At 38.4% G+C, this 26,143-nt stretch overlaps 1 protein-coding gene across 1 annotated transcript in view; it reads left to right on the top strand.

The window, feature by feature from the left end:
* COL6A3 (collagen type VI alpha 3 chain) overlaps window positions 1-26,143 on the top strand; it is a 128,678-nt gene that overhangs the window by 42,476 nt on the left and 60,059 nt on the right. Inside the window, exons 4-13 of the mRNA XM_087716595.1 lie at window positions 1,061-1,660; window positions 4,190-4,786; window positions 8,471-9,067; window positions 11,021-11,584; window positions 14,911-15,510; window positions 16,007-16,606; window positions 20,232-20,834; window positions 22,840-23,186; window positions 23,688-23,766; window positions 24,825-24,970. Coding sequence (XP_087572721.1) covers window positions 1,061-1,660; window positions 4,190-4,786; window positions 8,471-9,067; window positions 11,021-11,584; window positions 14,911-15,510; window positions 16,007-16,606; window positions 20,232-20,834; window positions 22,840-23,186; window positions 23,688-23,766; window positions 24,825-24,970 — 4,733 coding nt within the window. The remainder of the gene's footprint in view (window positions 1-1,060; window positions 1,661-4,189; window positions 4,787-8,470; window positions 9,068-11,020; window positions 11,585-14,910; window positions 15,511-16,006; window positions 16,607-20,231; window positions 20,835-22,839; window positions 23,187-23,687; window positions 23,767-24,824; window positions 24,971-26,143) is intronic.

Raw genomic sequence — 26,143 nt, 5'->3', positions numbered from 1 at the left:
TGCAATTATTAGGTTCACTATTGTGGATCCAGAAACAGGCATAGCATATGTGGTTGGATAATTGTTATGACTGGATTTACTGCTTTAACATGATTCTGCATTACTTGATTGAATATCCAGTGGTAATATGTGAACAATTAAATCAGAAGTACATTTTTGTTGTAATGTTAACATTAATTACCATAAATGACATATGCAAGGATACTTATATATGCTTAATTTCTTTTATTTTGCACTTTGGTTTTATGTAGATTATAATTAGAAAATATGCAAATATAATAGAATAATCTAATAATCCTTAGATACAGAAAGTATATATACACACAAACATTTGGGTTTTGAATGAAGTATTTTTTAACACAATAAACCTTTAAAATATTTTCTGACCTTTAAAAATATTTTTCTTAACTCCCATAATATTATTATTATTCCATTGCATTTATTATCATTAGCCACTTGACTCAATTTGTATTTTGAAAACAAATACATGATTGCTTCATTTGCCATGCAATTCCATGTATTTTTCTCTGATTTACAATTCTTTGAAGTAAATATATAGAGAATTCCAAATTAAACTGTTTCTTATTTCTGATTCATGTTGAATCTCAAAATGGAAACGTTTTCCATTTATATTTTGCCACATCTTATGGGTATAGGAAGTAAACCCTGGACTACATATAACTGAAATGTGGCATAAGAATGTATTGTCTATAGAAAAAACCCTTCTCCCTCCATATGCACAGTTCACATTTAATGAAGTTATTTTAGAACCTCATTCTATTTTAATATGAGAGTGGCCCATCTGTGATTGCAAAATATAGTAATTTGCAAGAACATACAATATGAAAACTGTCCTTGGTGCAATTTTTCCAGAGACATTCATATTCAATCAGAATGCAGAACTGGCAGGCAAGTTTCATTGACTTTGGTCACCACATATTTTTCCCCTCCATAATCGTGTTTCTTGCTATTTTTCAAAGAAACATGTCGAAAACTATTCAACTTGCATGGATTCACTTGGTTTAATGCTTTCACCTGTTGCATTTCTCTTTTTTTCAAGCACAAGAATCTGCTGACATTATTTTCCTTATTGATGGATCAAAGAACGGCGCTGTCACTTTCTCAGCCATTCGTGATTTCATTGCAAATTTAATTGAAAGACTCTCAGTTGGAGCTGAGCTCATACGCGTTGGGGTGGTTATGTTTAGTGATGAACCCAGGACTGTATTCCCCTTGAACAGCTACACCCAAAAAGTTGATATTCTACAGGCAGTGAAGGCCCTTAGCATTCTTGGTGGCGAGGAAGCTAATATTGGAGACGCTCTTGATTTTGTCATGCAAAACCACTTCACCCACTCAGGAGGCAGCAGAATAGAGGAAGGTGTGCCACAGATTTTAGTGCTCATAAGTAACATTGAGTCTAGTGATGACATAAGAGAAGGAGTTTTAGCCATGAAGCAAGCTAGTATATTCTCATTTTGCATTGGGGTCCAAAATGCTGACAATGCAGAGCTTCAGCAAATTGCTACTGATCCAAGCTTCGTATTTACTGCCCTGGATACACGTAACCTTGGCGAACTTCAAGATCTCTTACTGCCAAACATTGTTGGAGTGGCCCAAAGGCTCATTTTGTTAGATGCCCCAACCATTCTTACAGAAGGTATGTATTTTTCAATGAACTATTATCTTCAATTTAGTTATTTTTGCTCTTATATCAAATGTTATTTGTTTGATGGTAGACTGAGGATTGAGAATGATGGGATTGAGGGTAGATGCTTATGTGTAACTGCATAAACATTGATACCATACTTCCATGACTATACACCAAGGCACATATGCTGTTATCTTTCCACCAAAGTAGTACTTACTTACGTACTTTGCCATTTTAAAAATGCACTAAGAAATAGCAGTTGGAAACAGGACTTTAGTTGGATCTCATTTTCATTATCTCCAGAACTGCAACATGCAACATGGAAAAATAGAGAGATAGATTTATGAAATAGAGATTCCAGACTAAAAAATAGCAAGTTATTTGACCTATCACCAGGACACTGATGGGTACCATTTTTCAATCTGGAATCTCAGTGACCGGAATGATTACTAAGAGTTTCATTCTACAAGTTGCTTTTATCTTTCAGATTCTACTGTTCCATGGCAGATCAGATATAGAGTGAGCATATTTTAAATTGCAATAGAATATTTATTTCATTCTAGAACCCCAGGATTGCATTGTTTCCAACCCTGTTTCAAACTTTAAATAATTCTAGGAACAAAGTGGGGTGGGTGTGTTGAAAAGGCAAGTAGGGTGGAAAAAGCTACATCTTCTTGCTTTCCAACCTCCAGGTTACCTGGGTGGTCTTTGAAAATGTTAAGGCTTTCCCCCTGGAAGTCTGGATTAGAATAATAGAATTATCTTGTATTTATGATTTAGTATAATTTACAATGGATTATGTATGAAATCAATGCTGTCTCTGTCCCGTAACCAAGTTTGAAAATGACTGGATAGGGTCCAGATAATCTGCTTCATCTATGGTACTTTGTAGTAGGATACTTCCTCAAAAGATGGTTGAATGCCAAGTGCTATTTATTTAGGACCCCACTCTGAAATCCATACAGGGAGGATCTCTCAGGAGGCATTGTACTGACAGTCCAGGTGGTCACACTTATATGCAGCCCCAGGAAGGAACCAAAAGAGAAAAGTTCTAAAACTACAGACATTTATTATATTCAATGATAATGTTTAATAATTAAATGACTTTTCAATCACTGTGAACTGTATGCAATATTTTATGGTAGTATTCCAGCTCTAAAATTAAATCTGCTCTTAAGATTGTGAAAAAAACAGTTCTTGAGCGTTTACCTAGTTTCTATGCTGATGAAATGAAAGAATATATATGAAAACAGGAAAGATGCATGTTATCTTTCTTTCAAGTGCAGTAGTTACCCTACCTATCATCTCAGGAGTTGATAGTTGAATCTTTTTATTAGTTCTTTTATAGCCCAGAGTAATACATCGTTTGGCGCTAAAAGTGATTGATGTGAATTTCACATCTGCGTCAGAATCATGTTTGCCCTAAGATGTCCCATTATCTTCCACATCACCATTTTTGGACTGAAGAGGATTCAAATGATCTGCTTCATCTAGGATACTCTGTAGTTGACTTGCTACTACTATCTCAACACCCTCCTTAATAATTTGCTGAATTATTCTATTGGGGCTAGATATGTATAGTCTGAAACACATATGCATATTATTTATTTCTTATTGATACCAATGGGTAATTAGTTTGCTTCCTCTCAGTGCTGAATTCATCATTCATTCATTCATTCATTCATTCATTCATTCATTCATTCATTCATCCATTCACATGCTGACAACCTATCTTCTGGCTTAAGGTAGCATACAAATGTCTATCTACAGTAAAATTAACTATGACAATTAAAACTATTTAACCCCCTGCTCCAATATTTTCAGCCCCATCCTAAAGTGTAACAGGGAAGAAGGGTGATGAATCAGATTAACCTACCACAGCATGTTGTTCCATATTTGAGAAAAAGTGGAAAGTATTGTTGAAGTTAAGTGTGTCTGTGGAAGACTGGGCAAAAGGATTCCCGTGGAAACTCATTGGGACAGTTTGTATAGAAGTACATGATTTTGCAATAATAAAGCTTTCTTCACAGTTCCATATGAGAGCCATTACCATGTCATTTCAAGGTGATAGATTAATTTATTTTTAATGGGAATATCATCAAGGTAGTATCAAATCCCTTTAACGTATTCTTGGAATTGTGTGCTCATTCATAAAGCTGTTCACTTACTGATTTTAGTTTCCTGCAGGTTTTGGACCTAGGTATGTTTTGCTGTTATAAAGCTGTTTAGTTACCTTCTCTTGGTCTTTACATGCATGGAAGTGGGAGGGGAGATGGATTTTTATAGGCTTTGATGTTATTCTACTGTAAAGCCAGAAAAATGCATGAATATTACCCATGAATTTTAAGCAGAAATACTGAAGTGCAAAAAAAATCATAAATATCAACTTAGATTGAATATACTGTAACTCAACAATTAAAGTAAATGTCTTGCACAACAAATAGGAATGTTTATCTAATTATGCTTGCACTGATTCAGAATTTATTCATGTTCTTCAATGAGTAAACACACTGACTGCTTATATATTGTTGCTTACAGTTGTTGAAGTCCATAAGAGAGACATAGTCTTCCTGATAGATGGTTCTTCTGCATTGGGACCTGCCCCCTTTAATGCAATTCGTGATTTCGTGGCCAAAATCATCAACAGACTGGAAATTGGACCAGATCTCATTCAAGTTGCAGTGGCACAATATGCAGATACTGTAAAACCAGAATTTTATTTTAATAGCTTCCAGACAAAAAAAGATATTGTCACCACTGTTAGGAAAATTAAACCAATGGGTGGTGCCTCACTTAACACTGGCTCAGCATTGCTGTTTGTTAAAAACAACTTCTTCACCAATGCCGCTGGGGCCAGGATTGATGAAGGTGTCCTTCCCATGTTGATTCTGATCACTGGGGGTGTGTCCAGGGATGATGTTCTCCAATCAAAACAAGAAATTGAAAGGAATGGCATCGTGGTTCTTGCTGTGGGAGCCCGAAATGCTGATCAAAGTGAACTCGAACAAATTGCCTACAGGGTTTTAACCCCCCCAGAATTCCGCACAGCTGCACTAGCACCCTTCATTCCTGTTGTTGTGGCTTTTGTAAAAGAAGACTTTTCTGTAAAACTTCCGGAAATACCATCAACAGAAGGTAATTTCTGTTCATTTTTTTTAGCACATTTTTTTTTAAAAAAGGAACTTATATATGTATGAATATTTGTTTTTTTTTTGTTTATTTATATTGCTGTTTGATTCCTGTCACTATCTGGTACCTACAGGTAGCCCTTTTTAGCGACACAATTGGGGATAGCAACTTGGTCATTGCAAAATCGTCACTAAGTGAAATTGCAACTGTACTTATTTTAGTTCAGTTTTCCTTTGTAATACTAACCTGTGAAAGTCATAAATGAGAGGATTGGTTATTAAGTTGCTTTTTCATCACTATTCTAACTTGGAACAGTTACTATACAAGGCAGTCGTTAAACAAGAACTGCCTATAGAGTCTATTCATTGCTTGAAGTTATTTATGGATAGATTTTTATTGTTCATATTTAACTATATAATTTTGATAACTAAAAATTGGTATAGAAAATATTGCATACTCTGTAACTAATATTTGAAAACATTGTTAGATATATTTTTCCATATATTTCTTCTGCCTTACATGTAGAAATGGCAGGTTCAAAGTCATTAGCATTCTCCATTTATTAATTTGATCACCGTGATGTTTCTGCTAAATTGAGCTAGCTGGAATCAGGTATCCCTTATTCAGTTTCCATACTATTTAATTATTCAGTGATTACTTAGTTCATTTACAACTGTTAGCTCTTAATTAATAGCCATAAGATATTAGTACAGAAATGCAGTGTCATTATTTTTTCTAAAGACTTGTATATCCTCCTTCAAAATAATAGAAATACTTTTTCTCTCCCATCAAAGTTAGAATTAGATAATAATCAGTTCATTAAAAATTTGGCAATCTAATTTATTTTAAGAATTGAAGGAAGGATATTTTAATCCCTGAGATGGTCAATCTACTTTCTTCTCCATCATCTATCCATCTGGTAATGTAACTGTTCACTCTAATTTTATCATACAGTTCAAAAGGAAGATGAAAACATTCATTATAACTACAAAATGTTAGTTTTCTAAATGGCCTCCCCAATAATGTTGAATGTTCATAACCATTTTGAAGTTATAGTACATCATCATTAATTTGCTAACTTTCCAGATGTCAATTACCCTTAAATTAGAATATAGTAAAATCTGCAACTTAAACCTTTTTCAAAATGTGCATTTCTTACTAATATTTTCCTGCATGGTACAAATCACTTATGACATTTTTATTTTAGAATTGAAATTAAAAATGCTCTTAAATGTTGCTTTATTTGTGAAGATACATTTCTTCCTCTCCTTTTTCTTTTTTGTAAATATGTAATATGGATGTATATTCCTCCTTTTAAAGAAATGTTCATGTATGTAATTAGATTAATCCAATTTTGCATGGAAACCAATTGCCCCATCCCACACCACCAATTTTTCAAGCATCTTCAGTGGATTTGAAAAAAATGTTGAACAGTGTGGCTGGGGCTTTATAGGGCACCAATAGGTATACTAAGGCAGATCATTTGACAATAGGCAGCAAAATATTTTACTTTTACTTTTTCCTTTGTTAGCATTTGTAAATATTACATTCCAAACGTTTCTAAACAAGATCTCCATTTATGCAGACGTTCCTAGAGTTTTGATTGAAGAACATGGAATTCTCTGTATCTATATATTGCTATCTCTCATATCTGTCTGTAACCATCAATTTGACAAAATGATGCATCACTGGACAACAATTCTTTCAACCAAGATACTTCAAAAAGGCTAAATTAAGAATGCCAGCACCCATTACTCCCTTAGGAAGGAAGGTTATAGATACTGCACTGCCAGATGTCATCATGTGATCATCATTTCAAACTCTCCCTGCCAGTTTCTCAAAAGTCACTGGAGAAGCCAGCACTTGATCATGATTGCAAAGAAAATATTTGCTTGTGGGAAGCTGGTAGGGAGTACTGGCAGTCAAGAGACTGGCAGGGAAGATAATAAATTTCTTGGATAAGTCTCCTCCAGCTGTGCAACCTGCTAATCTGCACTCATACTACACTGGCCCTGTGCACCCTTCTTGAATACACCCATGCACTGACCCCTGATTCATATAGCTCCCACAACCACCTCATCCCCATGCACCATTCCCAACTCATTTGACACTTTTCACACACTGCTGTGCATCCTTCCTGATTTGCATTGCACCACCACATGGTCTCCTTGAGCTGCACATCATCTCTGATGTACTCCTATATACTCTTCCTGACCAATACTGTACTCAACTCCCAAATGCCCTCCCCAACCCATGCTACATCCAAATCCTGTGCCCTCCCTAACCTGCATGGCACCTCTTTTGCACCCTGTGCATCCCCATGCACCCCATGCACCCTCTGCAACCTGCTCAAAATCTCTTGCATATTCCCCACATCCTTCTTGATCCAAAGTGTGCATTGCATTCCTCACCGTTGAGGGTGGTGTGTTGGAGTATGCAGAGATGTGCAAGAGGTACCACACAGATTAGGATGGTGCATGGGATTGTGTGAAAGTTGCCATGCAGATTGGGGGGGATGGGACGGGACTGCACAATAGCATGTAAAGTGTACCATATGACTCAGGGAGAATGCATAGGTGTGTGCAAGATGTACGAGTCAAGGGGTCTGGTGTGGGTTGGGGAAAGTGCATGGGAGTGCACAGGGATGCAGAAGGCTGTGACAGAGTTGTGGGGAAGGTCAGGGAAATTGCATGGGAGTATGCAACTGTTAGGTAAGTTACAATTCTGAAATGATGATCCAATGTGTTATGGTTATCTAATCCCATCTAAAACTCATCTGTTAAAATTGGATTAATTGCAAATTGTATTTGTTGACTTTCTATGGCATGGTCCATGCCTAGTAACATGGTTATAGGCTCACTTGTGATCTAAAAATTTATAGATAAAATTCAAGTTTTCAACTGGTAAAGGGGTAGAAATAGGCCCAGTTCATGGCAGGAAATTTAGCCCTTTGAACATTAAATGGTCAAAGCAGAGCACTCAATCCTGAAAAATTCATGTTACCAACTTACGTATTTTTTCCCCAATCATGTCTGATTTTCAGAGGCTGCCTGGGTAAGTCCCTGCAGTTTTCCTGGCAAAATTTTTCAGAACTGGTTTGCCATTGCCTCCTTCTTAGAGCTGAGAGAAAGTGATTGGGCCAAAGTCATCCAGCTGACTTTGTGCCTAAGGCAGAACTAGAACTCAAGGTCCCCCAATTTGTAGCCTGATGTTTTAACCACCTTTAACCAAACTGAATTAAACCTACAGGTGAAGATTTTCCAATTGACCTTATTTGACCAGATGATTAGAGTCTTTGGAAAATTTTCTAGCCCACTTATATTCTCCACTGAATTCAGGGGATAGAATCTTAATATCAAATAATCTTTACACAGTTCCACATGCACACATGCAGTTAGCAGTCATTATTTGCAAATGGAAATCTGAGAAATATCACATTTTAAAATGTAGTTGGTATGTTTTGATTAATTGTGCGGTGGATGGCTCTTGATACTCCTCTTGGTTCTTCTTTCCTTCTCTTCATGGCTGTCTTGTCTTGTCCTATCCTGTCCTGTCCTGTCCTGTCCTGTCCAGTCTTGTTGTCTCTTGAATGAGGTATACATGTGTGTACCACAGTTGCAAATGCACACATGACCAATACTGGTATGTTTTTCTATGAAGTCTCATGTTATTTTCTGTGCTCTACTGCAGTTGTAACCAAAAGAGATATCGTCTTTCTTTTGGATGGATCAGCCAACGTTGGAATTAACAACTTCGCATATGTCCGTGACTTTCTTGTGAACCTAGTTAATTCCCTTGATGTTGGAATTGATGATGTACGAATCGGCCTAGTACAATTTAGTGAGAACCCCAAAACAGAATTCTTTTTAAACTCCTTCCTAACCAAGGAAGATGTCCTTTCTCGTCTGAGGCAGTTGAGACTGCAAGGGGGGTCAATTCTGAATTCAGGAGCTGCACTAGATTTTGTGCGCTCCAATCACTTCATTGAAGCAGGTGGGAGCAGGAAAGATTCGAATGTCCCTCAGGTGCTAGTCTTCCTTGCGGCAGGGCCATCTGCTGATGCCTTCCAAGATGCTGCCAATGCCTTAGCTCGTGCGAAAGTGCTCACCTTTTGTGTTGGGGTTAGGAATGCCAAACTAGCAGAACTTCAGCAGATTGCATTTAATCCACAAATAGTATATTTTAAAGATGAATTCAGCTCTCTGCCAGCTTTACCACAGGAAATGATTAGTCCATTAACAACATATGTTAGTGGAGATGTGGAAGACATTACAATCATATCAACAGGTAATTTGATTTTTTCATATTACATTGACTTTTATCATACAGATATGTTTTGAGTGATACTAATTTTATGAACTGTTAATTATATCTTCAAAGGGATGTGATGGCTCAGCGACTAAGACACTGAGCTTGTCAATCAGAAAGGTTCAGCAGTTTGGTGGTTCAAATCCCTAGTGCTGGGTAACGGAGTGAGCTCTCGTTACTTGTCCCAGCTTCTGCCAACCTAGCAGTTCGAACGCATGTAAAAATACAAGTAGAAAATTAGGAACCCCCTTTTGGTGAGAACGTAACAGTGTTCTGTGAGCCTTCGGGGTTTAGTCATGCCAGCCACATGACCATGGAGATGTCTTCGGACAGTGCTGGCTCTTTGGCTTTGAAACGGAGATGAGTACCACCCCCTAGAGTTGGGAATGACTAGCACATATATCCAAGGGGAACCTTTATCTTTACCTAATTGTATCTTATTATATCTGACATTTTATATCTTAAATTAATAACTGGAGTCAGTGCCATGGCTATGGGTCAGGAGTGGGACAGCGAGGGTCTGCTCTACCTTTTAGGCACAGATGGCACAGTGAATAACTTTGGGCCAGTCCCTGATTCTCAACCGTGGTCCAGGAAATTGAAAAACACCACCCACTGGTCCAGCATCATATAATTTTTATTATTGTTATTATATGCATACACCCCCCAAGAAAGAGAGTGATTGGCAACTCTTTCCTAACAGAGAGAAGCAGAAAGGCCCAGCAGCAGGGGAATTGTCCAGTGGGAGAACACAACAGCCTGTTGTCCAGACTGAATATCTCACATGCCATTACCAAAATGTCTTAGTCCAGAAGGTTTTTTCTTAAGCCATCTTAGATTCAAGCCTTTTGAGCAACTGACAGGAGGAGCTTAAATTATAAATATAGGAATGCCAATAATCTTAATTTCTTACCAAAATCTTAAGATCATTGCTTGCAGGTCTCTTTCCATGGAGACTTCTTGCCACTCAGCCCTTCTGCATTTATATGTGGACATACAAATTAAAGAAATATTCTGAAGTGGAAGCTTTATGAGAAGAGTCCTGAATGGTGCAAATGCTTTCAAGGGGCTTTAAATATTAGGAGAGTGAAAGAACAAGAGATTTCATATCACATCCTTAAAAATATAGTCCCTTTTCCCAATATGAAATATTATTCCCTTCAACTGTCTGCAAAAGAGCTGAAAACAATTATGTTTTTGCAGAAGAAAAACTTTGCAGAATTAATATTATTGCTCAATATAGTAAAGTGGTAATGCCTCATTTTCAAATGCAAACTTACTTATTGATTTTACTGTCAAGGGAATTATATGCATATATGAATCAGTTCTTAGAAACACTGGTATCTGGAAGCATTATTCCTTAAAAATACATTGGGAAAATATAGATAATGACCAGATGCCAACAAGGAAAGCAGCATATATCTTTTTTGAAGGACAACAAAATATATTTATATGGAATAGGCATTTCTTTTTCTTATTAATATAATACTGTAAGAAGAACCTTATTCCTTAAAGTGATAAAGATCCCAACTTTTATATTATAGCCTCCTTGATAAAAAAAAGCAAACAGTCTACTAGTCAAGGAAAAATTTAAGCATTGGAGAGGTGGTAGAGTGATGTGCTGTCATACATATAATGAGTCCCACTAGAAATGTAATATGCATAATCCATTTAAGGAGCCAAGAGTTCATTTCCTTCAAAGTTGTAAATCACTCTATGATTCCACAGTTTCCTCTGATGCCATGTCATTTTTTCTTCAATTGTGGAAGCTTGTACCAAAGATGTAATCAAAGATGCCAAAGTGATCACCTGAGTCAAATTATATTTCTTACTAATCAAATGTGATTTGGATTTCTTGTCACATATATATATATATAGAAATTCTGTAATAAAATGATACATACTGAATATCTTTACCTCACTTCATTCCAGAAAACAAGATTGATATTTTATTTTTAATTGATGGCTCAATGAACATGGCTGGCCAGTTTCCTGCTGTTCGAGAGTTTGTGGCCCAAATTATTTCTGACCTGAATGTGGGGCCAGATGCTGTACGAATAGCTCTAGCACAATTTAGTGACAATGTAAATGTGGAGTTCAACTTTGACATCCCATCCAAGATAGAAATCGTTCAGAAAGTGAAAAAGATGAAGATGAAAGGAGGAAGGCTACTGAACATTGGAGCTGCACTAGATTATGCTGTAAAATACATCTTTGTAAGAGATGCTGGGAGCAGGATTGAAAAAGGCGTGCCACAATTCCTGGTTCTTCTTGTGGCTGGGAGATCAGATGATACTGTGGATGAAAGTGCTGATACCCTGAAACAAACTGGTGTGATTCCTTTTGTTATCCAAACCAAGACCTCGGATCCAGTTGAATTAGAAAAAATAGTTTATGCCCCTCAGTTCATTCTAAAGGTTGACACCATTTCTCAACTTGGAGACATACAACATGAATTAGTCAATCTGTTGAAAACCATAGAACTTAAACCTCAAGGTACATTTCTTTATTTTTATTTATCACTTGATGTTCATTATTTTTTAAATATTCAGACTGATTGATTGATTGGAGTGTTACCCTACTGCAATCAAACATACGTTCAGTGATTTGAAAGATCTGATTTTCTACAGCCTACTAAAACCAGTCAAAAGGTGACACATAGGTAATCAGATATAATTCTGAAACCAATATACTTTGGCAAAATTGCAAACATATTCCTCAGCTGAAAACTGACAAACCATTGTGGGGTGAACCCAAATTTAGAACAAAGTTCAGGACCAATTTTCATGGTCAATAAACTTGAAATGGGAAAAGCTAGCTAGTTCTCCTTTTAGGAATTTTATTCTGGGAAATTTCCAGGGATATCTTTTGCTACAGAAATGTATCACCCATGAAACTTCTAATAATGTCATCTCAAAATAATAACAGAAGATTCAATCAGGGCTTCACAATATCACATAAAAACCCCAGTTGTCAATAAGTGCAAGAAAAGAAAACCAATGCGAATAAAGATTTCAGTGACTCTAGGAATCTCAGAAATTAAAGAATTTTCAGCCCTGAAACTTGTATCTAGTGTTAATTTGTCAGGGCTGTGGAAATACGAAATCATTTGGGGGAAGGAAATCTCATTACCAACTCTCCCATGGACTCTTTGTAAATAAGCTGCTTTATTCTGACCGTAGTAATGGAAAAGCAACATTCCTTGGGAAATATTTCGGGGTAGAAATGTACCAGCTCTACCTTCTTTGTGATCCTGCTGCAGATGACATCAGGAAAGCAACAATCCAGAGCAGAGTCATTGGGAAATGACTACGCAATGTAGAGAGCTGAGAAAAGAAAATTTGAAAATATCAAAAATCAGTTGTATTTTGAAGGACACAATGTTATTTCAAGTCAAATAATTTCTTCAAGTTCAATAGCAGAAGATTCATCTGAGAAACTACTAGGTCTCATATTCTCCATCTGGCCTATCAGCAAATTCTGAAATGAACATCTTTGGGTTTCATGTCATTGTTCCTTTATGATGCCTTTTCATTCATTGTTTTCCCAGTTTTGTTTAACTGTGTTAGTAGATCAAGCAAAGTTAATCCACCAAAAGATAAACATGAACACATTCTAAGAAATGATTGATGTGAAGATGAATCTCATTTTTTCCTTCTGAATCTGTGAATCTGAAATTCAGAAGAAGAATGATGTATTTCTGATAGAGGATTCAGATGGCTGCAGAAGTAATTCCACAGAATTTAATACCTTTGTACAAAGAATTGCTGATAGTTTGGATATTGACCCTGATAAAGTCCAGGTTGCTGTGGCCCAGCACATTAATACTATCAGTCTGGAGTTCCTTTCAGATGACTACTCTGTGACAAGATTGAGATGATCAAGGACATCCAGAGATCCTATGGGCTCTTCACTTAACACAGGGACAGCCCTTAATTAACTTGTTAGGGATGTGTTCCTGAGCCCATCTGGAAGCAGGATATCTGAAGGTGTCCCATAGTTCCTCATTTTGCTGTCAGCTAAAAAGACAAGAGATGATGTCAAAAAAGCTTCCTTGGCTCTGAAGATGATCCTTTTAGTATTGGCGTTGAAAATGCAGATGTCACTGAGCTGCAGACAAATTCTTTTGTTTCTGAAATTGCTCTCCTTGTTTCTGGTATTAGTGGACTGAATACCTTATAGCAACTCATTTCAGACTCGTCCAACTGACCAGGGCAGAAATAGAAGCATTGGTCTCTGAGCTGATTTTTTTTCCATCACTTGGTTCAGGGGAATTTTTAAAATTATTATACTGTAATTTGCAGTATAATAAACTGCAAATTGTTAAAATAAACAAAGCAAATAAGGAACATGGGCTGCCCAAAATTAATTGCTGCTTGCTTTTCAAAAAGCATTATTTTCAACAGCCTGCTCGCTTCACAATTCTGAATGACACAATCACATTTCTAGAACCATATAATTAGTAAAGCCAAAAGCCATATCCTTATGAACATTTCTTGAGGTTTTATTTTTCTCAATCCCCCACCTCTCATTTCCATAAATAAGCCCAGTAAAGAATTTTCCTTTAAAAAAAAATATACAATCACTATTTTTCCCCATAATGCCCAGAAAGGATAATAGTTCTGGTCATTATAAAAAAAAATGATAACTGGCATCCAGGTGTCCACTAAAATTGCTGTTCTTCCAGATGCAGTGAGACACAATGAAAGAATAGTATTGAAGGGAGGGAGGAAGAAAACAAGGAAACAATTTTACCGCTTCAATTGCCATCAATGAACCCCATTATATATTGCAGTTGTTTTCAACCTTGGCAACTTGAAGATGTCTGGACTTCAACTCCCAGAATTCCCCAGCCAGCGAATGCTGGCTGGGGAATTCTGGGAGTTGAAGTCCAGACATCTTCAAGTTGCCAAGGTTGAAAAACACTGATATATTGGATAACCTCTTCTGTTCCTGGAGAAATTTACTGAATAGTTTCCCCACTATTTCCCTGCTTACAAATGGGGCAGAAAATGTTAAATAACCACTGCATAATCAAATCATTGGAGTGACTAAATAATTATTGGTTACATTCCTAGGTCACGTTTCTTTTTCTTTTCTAAATATTTTTTTGTACAGGGAGTAGGTCATGCTTGAATGCATTTATAGATACAAAAATGATGCATATAACTTTACTAGTGAACTGACTTCCCATGCATATTGACATAGAAAAATAGGCAAATATCCTTTATAATGATGATAGTCTTCTATATATTGAATATGATAGTCTCCTGCATATAGCAGTAGAATAGCTGATACTATGTGGTATTCCATTTCAGAGGGATTCTAGGCTAACTGGAGTTGCATATCACCACAAACAATTATTCTGCTAATATAGACTAGAATTTCCAGAAGTGTAAGATTCAAGCCATCACATTGATTTTTGTTAATATTTTATTCAATCGATATTTTTGTTTCTATGATACAAATGCTCTGGAAAAGTCTTACATACATTCAGTTCTAATAAAAATACATTACATGATTCAACAATTGCATAGTTAGTAAAGCAAAGAGTATATATGGGTATCCTTTACGTATTTTGAGAATTTTATGGAAGAAATAGGCAATAGAAAAAAGTAAGTAAAAATTATAAACATCATTTATCAATTTAATCAGAAACACTATTTTCCAATCAAATTTTCATAGTAAATTTTCTATAGCCTTTTAATAATATTTTGTACTGTGTGGCTGTTAATATTAGCTAATTAATTCCTTTAACCATGTTGAATTTATTTGCTAGTATAATTTTGACTGTAATCTAATATCATTTTTTTGTTGTATAGCAGATACAAAGAAAGACGTCGTTTTCCTTATTGATGGCTCTCAGTTTGCACTGTCTGAATTCCCTTCAATTCGTGAATTTATCGAACGGCTTGTAAACAATATGAATGTGGGTTCAGATGCTACTCGAGTAGCTGTAATTCAATTCAGTGATAATCCCAGAGTTGAATTTTTGCTGAATGCATATTCTACCAAGGAGGAGGTGCTAGCTGCAGTGAGAAGATTTAATCCCAGAGGTGGGAGGCAAGTGAACCTTGGTTCTGCCCTAGAATATGTGTCAAAGAATATCTTTACAAGACCTTCTGGGAGCCGCATAGAGGAAGGAGCACCTCAGTTTTTAATCCTTCTTTATTCCCACCGACCTCATGATGATACAGAGAACCCGGTACACCAGATCAAAGAGATTGGTGTGGCTCCACTTCCTATTGGAAAGAATGTGGATCCTGAGGAAATGGCCAAAATAGCACTTAGTCCTGATTATGCATTTCAAGTATCAACTTACCAAGATCTACCTAGTCTGGAACAGAAAATGTTAACCCATATTACAACATTAACTACCCAGCAGATACGGAAAATCATTACTGATACAAGTCGCCCTCCAGGTAAGGTGATTTGTAGGATTGTCTGCATAGAACATTGCCCCATCATCTACCTATCTTTCCTGCTTCCTTGTTGCAGTGACTAGCATAGAGGTGCATCATTCTTGGCATTTGGCAAGACAGAGCTGTAATATTTCTCTAGGCCCAAGCCAAGTTTTATTTCTGTATTGGGATCAGCATGACCACCATCTCACTTGGGAACCAGGGTTGCCACATTTTCAGGGATCCAAAGCACCAAACAGAATTGTAAGAGGTGTTTTTGATTAAATAAAAAAAAAAAACGAGATGAAGATAAACCATTTGACCACTGGACCTTTTGGACCAGGTTTACCTCTCAACTGACAGGACTTTAAATTCTCGACTGCTGCTACCCTAGATTCTCTTCACTGAGACAGGAGCTAGCCAGGGGTTGAAGCTATATATTAAACATGAACTCCTTTCTGTGAGAAAAAAAGCTGGTCTTATTCTGTTTTCCCATTCTCCCCACTCCTTATTGTAGTCATTGATGGTGAAGCAATGGACATCGTCTTCCTTGTCGACAGCTCTGATGATGTCAGATCAGATGGACTTGCTCACATTCGTGATTTCATTTTCCGGATTGTCCAGAAACTAGATATCCAACCAAGCAGAGTGAGAATTGCTGTTGTCCAGTTTAGCAATGAAGTGTTTCCCGAGTTCGACTTAAAAGCCTACCCGACCAAAGAGAGTGTGCTACAAGCCATACGACGCTTAAGGCACAAAGGTGGTTCTCCCCGGAATGTTGGGAAAGCTCTGGACCATGTCATGAAGACTCTCTTTATCAGATCAGCAGGAAGTAGGCGAGAAGATGGAGTCCCCCAGAAATTAATTCTCTTGCTTGGAGGGAACTCCCAGGATGATATCAGCAGGCCATCTATTCTGGTGCAGAACTCTGGGATTAGTACTCTGGGAGTTGGAACAAGACAAATAGACAGTGCGGAATTGCAAAGGATCACCAGCAATCCCCAAACTGCATTTATTGTGAGAGATTTTACTGAGCTCCCAGTAATAGAAAAACGGATCGTTGCAGGAATTTTCACAACACCAGTGCCAACTGAACTACCTACAGAGGTTATCCCAGGTCAGTCTTTTATTTTTAAATGAAACTGTGGAGTTGGAATAATATTCAGGGGGATTTAAAGAAATAGGTGTATGAAAATGAAGCTTGCTTTCTGTTTTCACTTCAATAGTACCTTTAGCTGGAGTCAACCCACTGTTTTGTATAAAATAAAATAGACAGTTTGCAACACAGCTATTGCATGAAAAGGCAAAGTTAAAAATGCAGCATTCAATTTTCATTATAACATTCAAAGATCAATATAGTTTTCACATTGTACTTTTTTGCATGTTTAATTAGAGGTTCAGTTGCTTTTGTGTAAACAAGGTAATGAAATTACCCATCTCTAATCAACAAATCTAGACCACTTGGGTAATTCTGCCTTGCAGCCTAAGCTGCTTGCCTCTGATAGAGATCTGGGTGAAATCCTGTGGGCAGATGATAGAAAAGTAAGGAAGCATGGGTCACCCAGCCTGGACAGAAGCCAAAATGGTGGATGGGTTGAATGGAACATGAACTTTGAGAGGTAAGGATCAGAAGTAGGTTGCTCCTCGTTCAGCCTGGATTGAGTGAACTGGTGGTAGTGGTGGCGGAAGGCTCCACCCCCCCTGGATGCTTCTGCTCATGTGCAGAAGCGTTGCGCACATCCAAACCAGTAGTAAAAAAAATTGGCAACCCACCACTGGTGAGGATAGTTCATTCACTGAATGGGCCACTGATGGATCAACTGAAGATTATAGAAAAAAGGTGGAGAACATATTCAGTTCTGCAATTCAAGTTGAAATGGCTGCCTAGGGCAGTGACCAGTCATTAGAGCGGAGGGGCCTTGGTACTAGAATAGAATGAAGTGCCAGAAACCATATGCTCTGGAGACTGCTTTGCTTGGGGAAATAAATAGTTTTGAACTGTATTTAGAAAACACAGGTAAGGCTAAATCTGCAAAGGGCTAAGAAGGGAAGAAGATGGCATGTTAGAAAGAGGCCGGTGACCTGCACTGATGATGAGCCAAGCAAATGTGGATCTGCACCTTGGTTATACACCAATTTCCAATTTCCACCAAGCAGTATCCTGACTAACAGGAAGCCAGCTTCCTATAATCTACTCAGCTGTCCTTACCACTCTCTGTATGGATCTTCTATCAACAGCACTGCTACCACCAAACCAAACAGTGATGCAGTTTGTTAAACCTTCTCAGTTGTGCTTCTGTAAAACATGGCCAGGACAGAAGGAGAAAGATCTTTTTCAAAATAGTGTTAGAATGAAATGGAAAGGAATAGCAGAAATTGAAAGGTACCTTGGAGGTCTTCTAGTCCAACCCCCTATAGCATTTCAGACTTTTTTTTAAAGGGGGAATGGTTGTTTTAAGTTTTCTGCATTGTTTTAGTAGTTCTTGGCACTGTCCTTTTGGGGTGTACTTCCCTCACTCTTTTTGAAAGCCTCTAGTGATGGAGATCCACAATTTCTGAAGGCAAACTATTCCATTGGTTGATTGGTCTCACCCTTAGGAAATTTCTCCTTGGTCCTAGGTTGCTTCTCTCTTTGGTTAGTTTCCATCCATTGTTTCTTGTTGGGCCTTTTGGTGCTCTGGAAAATAGATTGACTCCCTCATTTTGTAGGAGCCCCTTAAATTTCCTGACAGAACAATTAATCAGTGGAACAACTTGCCTCCAGAAGTTGTAAATGCTCCAACACTGGAAGTTTTAAAGAAGAGATTGGATAATCATTTTTCTGAAGTGGTGTAGGGTTTCCTGCCTAAGCAGGGGGTGGACTAGAAAACCTCCAAGGTACTTTTCAACTCTGTTATTCTATTCTAAATATTGGAACAGTGCTACTTTATTGTGAGTTGGATTACAGAGAAATTTTCTAACGGTGAGACCAATCAAGTTGGCCATGCCCAGTCACATGACCCATTTCCCACAGAAAACACTGGGAGCCACAAAATATGGGTAGGTGTGGCTGGGGTGTGTGTGTCATGTGACTGGGTGGGAGTGACATTGAGTTGGCCATGCCTACCCACTCACATGACCGCCCACCCACTCACATCACCACCCACCCACTCACATGACCTCAAGCCACACTCACAGAATCAATAGTAAAAAAAAGAATCCCACCACTGCCCCTAATCATCTTCGTTGCTTTTCTCGGTACTGTTTCTAGAGTCTCAACTTCGTTTTTACATTGTGGTGACCAAAACTGGATGCAGTATTCCAAGTGTAGCCTTATCAAGGCATTATAAAGTGGTATTAACATTTCATTTCAGGGCTGTCAAATTGGTGGCCTGTGGGCCAGATATGGCTCACACAGGCCATGCCCACCCCAGCTCTCAAAGACAAAAACATCACAATAGATCATGATCTGGCCCACGACACGATCGAGTTTTACACTCCTGCTTCACGTGATCTTGATCCTATCCCTCTGTTAATGCAGCCTAGAATTGTGTTGCAGCTGCAGCACACTGTTGGCTCATATTTAAAAGATTGTCCACTAGGATTCGAAGATCCCTCTCATAGTTACTACTATTGAGCAAGGTACCATCTATTTGATACTACAAAATGAAGTAATACTACTTCATTTTGTTAGATTCAAGTCTGTCAAGACCCTTCTGTGTCTTAAGCCTATCTTCTGGAGTGTTGGCTATTCCTGCCATCTTGGTGTCATCAGCAGATTTGATGAGTTCCCCATTTATCCTCTTGTCCAAATCATTGATGAAGATGTTGAAGAGTACAGGGCCTAAAACAAAGCCTTGGGGTACCCCACTGCATACTTCTCTCTGTGTAAATGCAGTTCCATTGAGGACTGCACGCCAAATGAGGTTGATCAGCCAGTTATGAATCCATTTGGTGGATTCTGTCTAACCCACGTTTTTCTATCTTAACAAGTAGTAAGTTGTAGTTTATCAAATGCCTTACCTCCAAGTAATGCTCTCCTCATCCGACACAGAAAATGCAAATACTGGTTTGCACACTTCACTAAACATAACATATAAAGAGATTGTCAGATTGTTAGTTATCTGCACCCCTAGAAACTTAATACTATTGACCACCTCTACAGCTGTAGCTTTGATACAAAGTAGAGTATAACTATGCTGGCTCTTTTTAAAATTAACAATGATCTCCTTTATTTTGTTAGCATTCAAAACCAGTTTATTTTTTTTTTGTACCAGTCCACCAGCCGGTTGTAAATTATCTGATCTATTTTAAGTGGGGCAAGAGGCGTTTCTCTAAATTGCTCTTTTCCTTTTCTCTGCATGACCTTGAATTGCCGTAGCTTATTACTTTCTCTGGATTTAATAGATGTACTTGATCATCTTGACATATTGTTTTAAAAATGGGATTCAATAAACTTTTGCATGGTAGGAGATGTTCTTATGTTCTTTTCTCCTAGTAGTGCAGAGAATTGGTCCCTTGAAATACAGTTTTAGCTTATTCACCAATAAGATATCAAAAGCTGAGAATGAGGAAAAGTGCTATTCACTGTGAAAGTGCTTATTCAGAAAATACATTATGATTGCTCTCAATAACAATGACAAGTTATATCTGAGAATTCTGTGAATACAGAAATCACGAACATTTCTAGTCATACTGATTAAAGCAAAATGTCTTAAAATGAACTGCCTAATACCTGTTTTTTTTCCTTTTAAATCTTTTAGTTGATAAAAAACAAGGTGATATTGTCTTCTTGCTGGATAGCTCTATCAATTTTGGGAGAGACAATTTCCCCAATGTTGTTGAATTTATACATGACTTAATCGATGCTATTTATGATGAAGGCGATTCCATTCGAGTTGGTTTAGTACAATACAACTCTGACGTGAGTGATGAATTCTTTCTGAGGGATTTCTCTGACAAAGAGCATATCTTAGAAGCAGTGAAGAAGATAACGTACAAAGGAGGCAGAATTGCCAACACAGGAGCAGGTGTCAAGCATATCCAAGCAAAACATTTTGTGAAGGAGGCTGGCAGCAGGAAAGACCAGAATGTCCCTCAGATTGCTCTCATTATAACAGCAGGAAAGCCAGAAGACGATGGGGAGGCAGCAGTCTTAGGGTTGTCTCAGTCGGGGGTCAAGGTCTTTGCAGTTGGTGTGAAAAACATTGACCTGAATGAAATTACTAAGCTCTCCAGTGACTCCACAACAGCTTTTAGGGCTTCAACTCCCCAGGTCCTCTCGGAGCTCAATGAGGCTGTTCTGGTGACCCTGAATGATGTCATGAGAGAACAATTATGTCGTGGTGTGGTGGAAGTCTCTAAAGGTAAAGAAAATCTTATTCAATTTGTGTTGCTGGTTGTTGTTTTTTGCTTTATTTTACATTTAGGGATCTACACAACACCGTACTATAATTTATATATGCAGCAATCCTTGCCTTTTGTTTCTCTTATTTTAATATTCAACTTCATAATAGCAAGTATAGGTGGTATTTTTATTTATTTGCATTTGAGAAAATTTATATGGCCACCCAACTCATTCTCACTGATTCCAGGTGGTGTACAAAGATAAAAACCCAATGTAAATAAATAAATAAAAAGCAAAAACTACTGCTTGGTGACAACAATTAGTCAATCAAAAAGTGACTTGATGGGATCCATCCCACTCTGAGTTTCCCAGGCTTGTTGTAAAAACCAGATCTTCGGGGCCTTGTGAAAGAGTGTCAAAATGGGGGCCAATCTTCTCTCTGTGAGATGATGTTCCACAGGGAGGGAACCAATACAGAGAAGGCCCTTCTTCTTGGTCCTTAACTTATGATCACAATTGAGTCCAAAATTTCTGTTGCCAAGCAAGACATGTTAAGTGAGTTTTACCCCATTTTACAATCTTTATTGCTGCAGTTGTTAAGTGAATGTGGCTTCTTCATTGTCTTGATCATGGGGATGCTGCAAAGGTTGTAAATATGAAAAACAGCCATAAACAACTTTTGTCAGTGCCATTATAACTTCCAACAGCCACTAAACAAATTGTTGTAAGTCAAGGATTACCTGTATGTTCTATAGTCCATTTTTAAGTGTAGCTATTTATTAATACACAAATTTAGGTTTAGGTTTTTAGGTTTTAGGTTTTATTATTATTATTATTTATAGGCCGCCCTTTTCCCTGAGGGGACTCAGGGTGGCTTACAATACATAGGGAGGGGAGTACAAGACAATAAAACATAAAACAATACATAAATAAAAAATAATACACACCATTCATCATTCGGGTGGGGACGGATTGTGACTTTTATCCCCAGCCCTGGCGGGATAGCCAGGTCTTGAGGGCTATGCGGAAGGTTTGGACGGTGGTGAGGGTACGAATCTCCACGGGGAGATCGTTCCAAAGGGTCGGAGCTACTACTGAAAAGGCTCTCCTCCGTGTAGTTGCCAGTCGACACTGACTGGCAGATGGGACTCGGAGGAGGCCTAATCTGTGCGATCTAATCGGTCGCAAGGAGGTAATTGGCAGGAGGCGGTCTCTCAAGTCTTTCTATGTTAATACCAGTTTGGGGGAAAATAACACAAAATGGTGAGACTGTCTGATTTTTCATAGAAAGCTGATCATAGTGTGATGTTGGATCAAGTGATGTATTTCTGGATATTAATGAATAGTGCAAACAGAGCAGCTATTCTTGACTAGAAATCCAGAAATTACTTTTAGATACTTATTTTTACATGGTACTGTAGGAAGTTATCACCCAGCCCTCTCCCAGAAAAATGAAATATCCTAGGAAATATTGAAAAGGCAGAATATTTCTCTGGATGTGAAAAGAAAGAAACATGTTTTAAAGACAGAATAACTTCCTGTAGCTTCCTGCCCATCCCCACTTTGTCAATGGGCCATTAAGAAGCCCAACTAGTCCCTTAACATAATAAAGACTTCTCCACTTCACCTCCAGAGGGGGATGGGATTAAGGCATGATAATATTGGCCCTTTACCCAACTCACCACATGGCATCTGAGAGCTCAACCAAACCTGGATTCAAAACGCAGCCTAGAGAGTTGCCCCTGCATGGCCCCATGGGAGTCTGACAACCAATCAGAATACAAAATCAAAATCAAAAGCCAGAGAAGGATAAAACCAAGGACTCAGCATCTCAGTCTTTCCTTCTCTTTTCTACACCAACATTGAAGCATGTGATCACTTTTTCTGTTCAGGACTCAAGCCATGTGGTCCTGTCCACAAATAAACCATCTTTCCAAGCAGCCTCCATGTCTCCAGTGTCTTTTTCCCCATGCCACTTTCCCTTTACTTTATGTTTGATAGATTTGCCATTTTTTCTATTCTAGATTGCAATCTGGATGTCATACTTGGATTTGATGTCTCAAATACTGTACAAGGGCAAAACATATTCAGTGTACAAAGAATGCTGGAATCATCAATTGAAGATATTCTGAACAGGATCAGTCAAATGCAGAAAATTAGTTGTACTCCCAACCAGGCACCCACAGTGCGTGTAGCACTTCTGGCACAGACTTCCTCTGGAATTGTAGAAGCCTTTGATTTCTCAGAGTATCAGCCGGAGTTGTTTGAAAAGTTCCAAGCCTTGCGAAATGATGGACCATATGTGCTCACAGCAGACACCCTCAAGTCTTACCAGAATAAATTTAAAACAGCTCCTACTGGAAGTACAAAGGTAAATGTTGGCTTGTTTTTCAATTTTGAAAAAGAAAATCTTTTTGCTGCATCAAAATATCATTCTATGGAACCCGCACCGCAGGTGATTGCTGTGTGGTGTCATGTATGTCCTGCTGTAATAGTGGAAGTAAAACAAATAGTTGTGAGTGTCTAGGCTACACTGATGCATATAGTATGTGACTTTGAGGAGTCTACACCTGCAGGGCTAGACCAGCCAAACTGGCCAGCTGAACTGATCTACTGGAATCAGAGAAGAAAAGGGGAGAGTGTATGGAAGTACAGTATATACATTATAATAATTTGTAGCAATTGTATTTAAAGAACTGGGCTTAGTGTGTTGCCTTGCAAAAAGTCATTGTGTCAGCACTGTATAATTGTTAATTGCCTACATCTAAGAGCCTCGGGGCATTCTTGAATATCAAATCAGTGACTGGCTGATGTTTTCACTGAGGAGCACTTCACAACTTATCTTTAGTAACACAAAGCTCTTCATTCATAGGTGGTGATCCACCTAACTGATGGCATTGATGGTGCTATGGGACCACTGGCAACTGCATCAATGAGTCTAAAGAAAGACGGTATGTTTTATAAGGCTTTATTTCATACTGACATAAAATTCATTTTAGTTGGGATTTCTGAGATTACATACATATATTCACACTGATCAAGTCTTTCCGATAAATGAATATAGAATAACCTAAAAGCCAGGGGTGGGATTCAGCCAGTTTGGACCGGTTTGGGTGAACCAGTTGTTCCGATTTTGCACAATTCGCAGAACTGGTAAAATCGACCACTGGCTAGCCCCACCCTACCCACCCCACCCTGCCCTATATAGTATCTTCCCTTTGCCATGTGGTCCAAACCGGCCACCTAATCTCCATGCCTTACCTGCTCTGCTCACCAAAGGTAAGCATGCCACCTGCTTGTCCTTTGCCTTGGGTTGAGACCCAGGGACATGCCATTCCCCAGCTCTGGACTTGCCCTGGAGCCACTGCCCACTCGGTGCCCGCCTCAGCTGGGTTGGGGAATGCACCATTCCCTGGCTCCAGTCTTGCCCTGGGCCTCCATCCACATGCCGCTGCCCCCCTCTGGCCTCAAGCTACCGCCTCCCGGGGCTGAAGCAATTTATTCAGCCTGCAGCCTGCCACACTAAACTGAGGGGAGAGGAGGGCTGAAGTGATTTGGGAATGGACTGGATGGTTCTTCTTACCTGTGAGAAGTCCCATCCAGAAAGTGTTGCAGTGGAGATCTTGGAGCTGCTTCTTCCATCCCTTGCCAAGCCTCGGTCGCTCGCGGAGATGTTCTCCAAGTCTGCAATTGCTTCTCTTGCTGGGAGAGAAAGAGTCTCTTGAGCATCAATTTAGTAGCTGTGACCTGCCGCTTTCCTCTAAGTCCCATCCAGAAAGTGCTGTGCCACAAAGAACCAGCATTCAACATAGCTGCTGGGTGGCCTTTTTGAGATTATAGAATAAAACAGATTTAACATTGAGAAATGAAGTGGAAGGGGGAGAAGCTAAATAGAACCAACTTATCTAATCCTTTCTCAGATAACAAGATAGAATACAGGATGAACATTATCCTTCAGGGATTATGAACAATTATTCAAGATGGATCCCCCCCCTCCTATCTTCTCTAGGTGTCAAGGCTCTTATTCTTGTTGGGTTGGACCCAGTATCTAATTTTGAAGAAGCAATGAAACTGGAATTTGGACGTGGCTTTACTTATAATAAACCTCTCCTAGTGAATCAGCTGGATTTAGACTTTGAAGTGACAGAGCAATTGGTAAATAACTGAAGTCTATACTTTATTCTTAATGCCATTATGGATATATATTTGCAAGTACCTATTATGTAACAATATTACATTTTTGAAGAAATGTAATCATGGTTTTTTTATGATACCTAATCTACATTTTGTCCATAAAATGTAACTTCTGTGAAGGTCAGAGATGAAAAAGTTAAAAATTACCAAAGCAGTTCCCTCAAAGAGGAAGGGACCTTTATGTAAGCCATGTTATTTGTTCTTCTCATATAACATTTTCTATATTAGTGAATGGCCTGAACAATTACTACACAGATACTGTTTAAATAGCCTCCGCCGGCCTGTCACATCTTTCTGGTCATTGCAAAGGCTATTTGTGGCTGTTATCTTTGAATAAAATATGATGAAAACTTCATCCCTTGTCCAGAATTATTGAATTGGGAAACTGCTGTGCCAAATCAATATCCCAGATGGATAAATCAATAAAGCTAATTTGAAGGCTACTGTACAGCAGACTAAAGTCTGCTAAATTCCTGAATTTGTTAGAACCTATGTTAGAACTGAGACATTTTGTATATTCCTACAAATCAGTATGGTACATCGCTGTTGTTAATTCCATAATACAGTTGAGGAAAAGGGACATTAAAGTTGTGAAAGAAGTTTGCTAAAGGTTGCCGGGTGAGACTGTGGTAGAGGTAAAATATGAACCAGCAGTTCTCTGATTTGTATGCCAATTTCCCCTCTTTTATGCTGCAAGAGCACTCTGTGATATAGCATGACTACAACTTATCTAACTATATACTAGGGTTGCATTGTATTTCAGATTTGAAAGTGAAAACATGCTTTGGAGTTACTTGGCATCTCCATGTTCTCTGCAAGACCTTTAACCTTTCCAAGCAGAAGTGTGCACAGCCCCACTAAATATTCCAGGAATCCAATTTCTTGGATTCCTGACTTACCCTCAATCTTCCCACATAATACATTCTAGATTAGGGTGTATCCATTCTTGAAAGATTGGTATTGGCAATTTGCGGTAAATTGGAGACGCCTGATGAGCCAATTCTACTTTATTATAAAGTTACATTGACAGAATCTTCCAAGCATGAAAGGGCAATTATTGCCAGACCCCCCACCCCCAAAGTAGCCTTTATAACCAGAAAAAGTAGAAAAGGTCTCTTCTCTGTCTCTTGCCCT

This window comes from Thamnophis sirtalis, unplaced genomic scaffold, assembly GCF_051295495.1.
Source record: "Thamnophis sirtalis isolate CommonGarterSnake01/CBP01778 unplaced genomic scaffold, rThaSir2_p1.2 scaffold_5, whole genome shotgun sequence".
NCBI lineage: Eukaryota > Metazoa > Chordata > Lepidosauria > Squamata > Natricidae > Thamnophis > Thamnophis sirtalis.
This window is presented reverse-complemented; position numbering and strand designations above follow the sequence as displayed.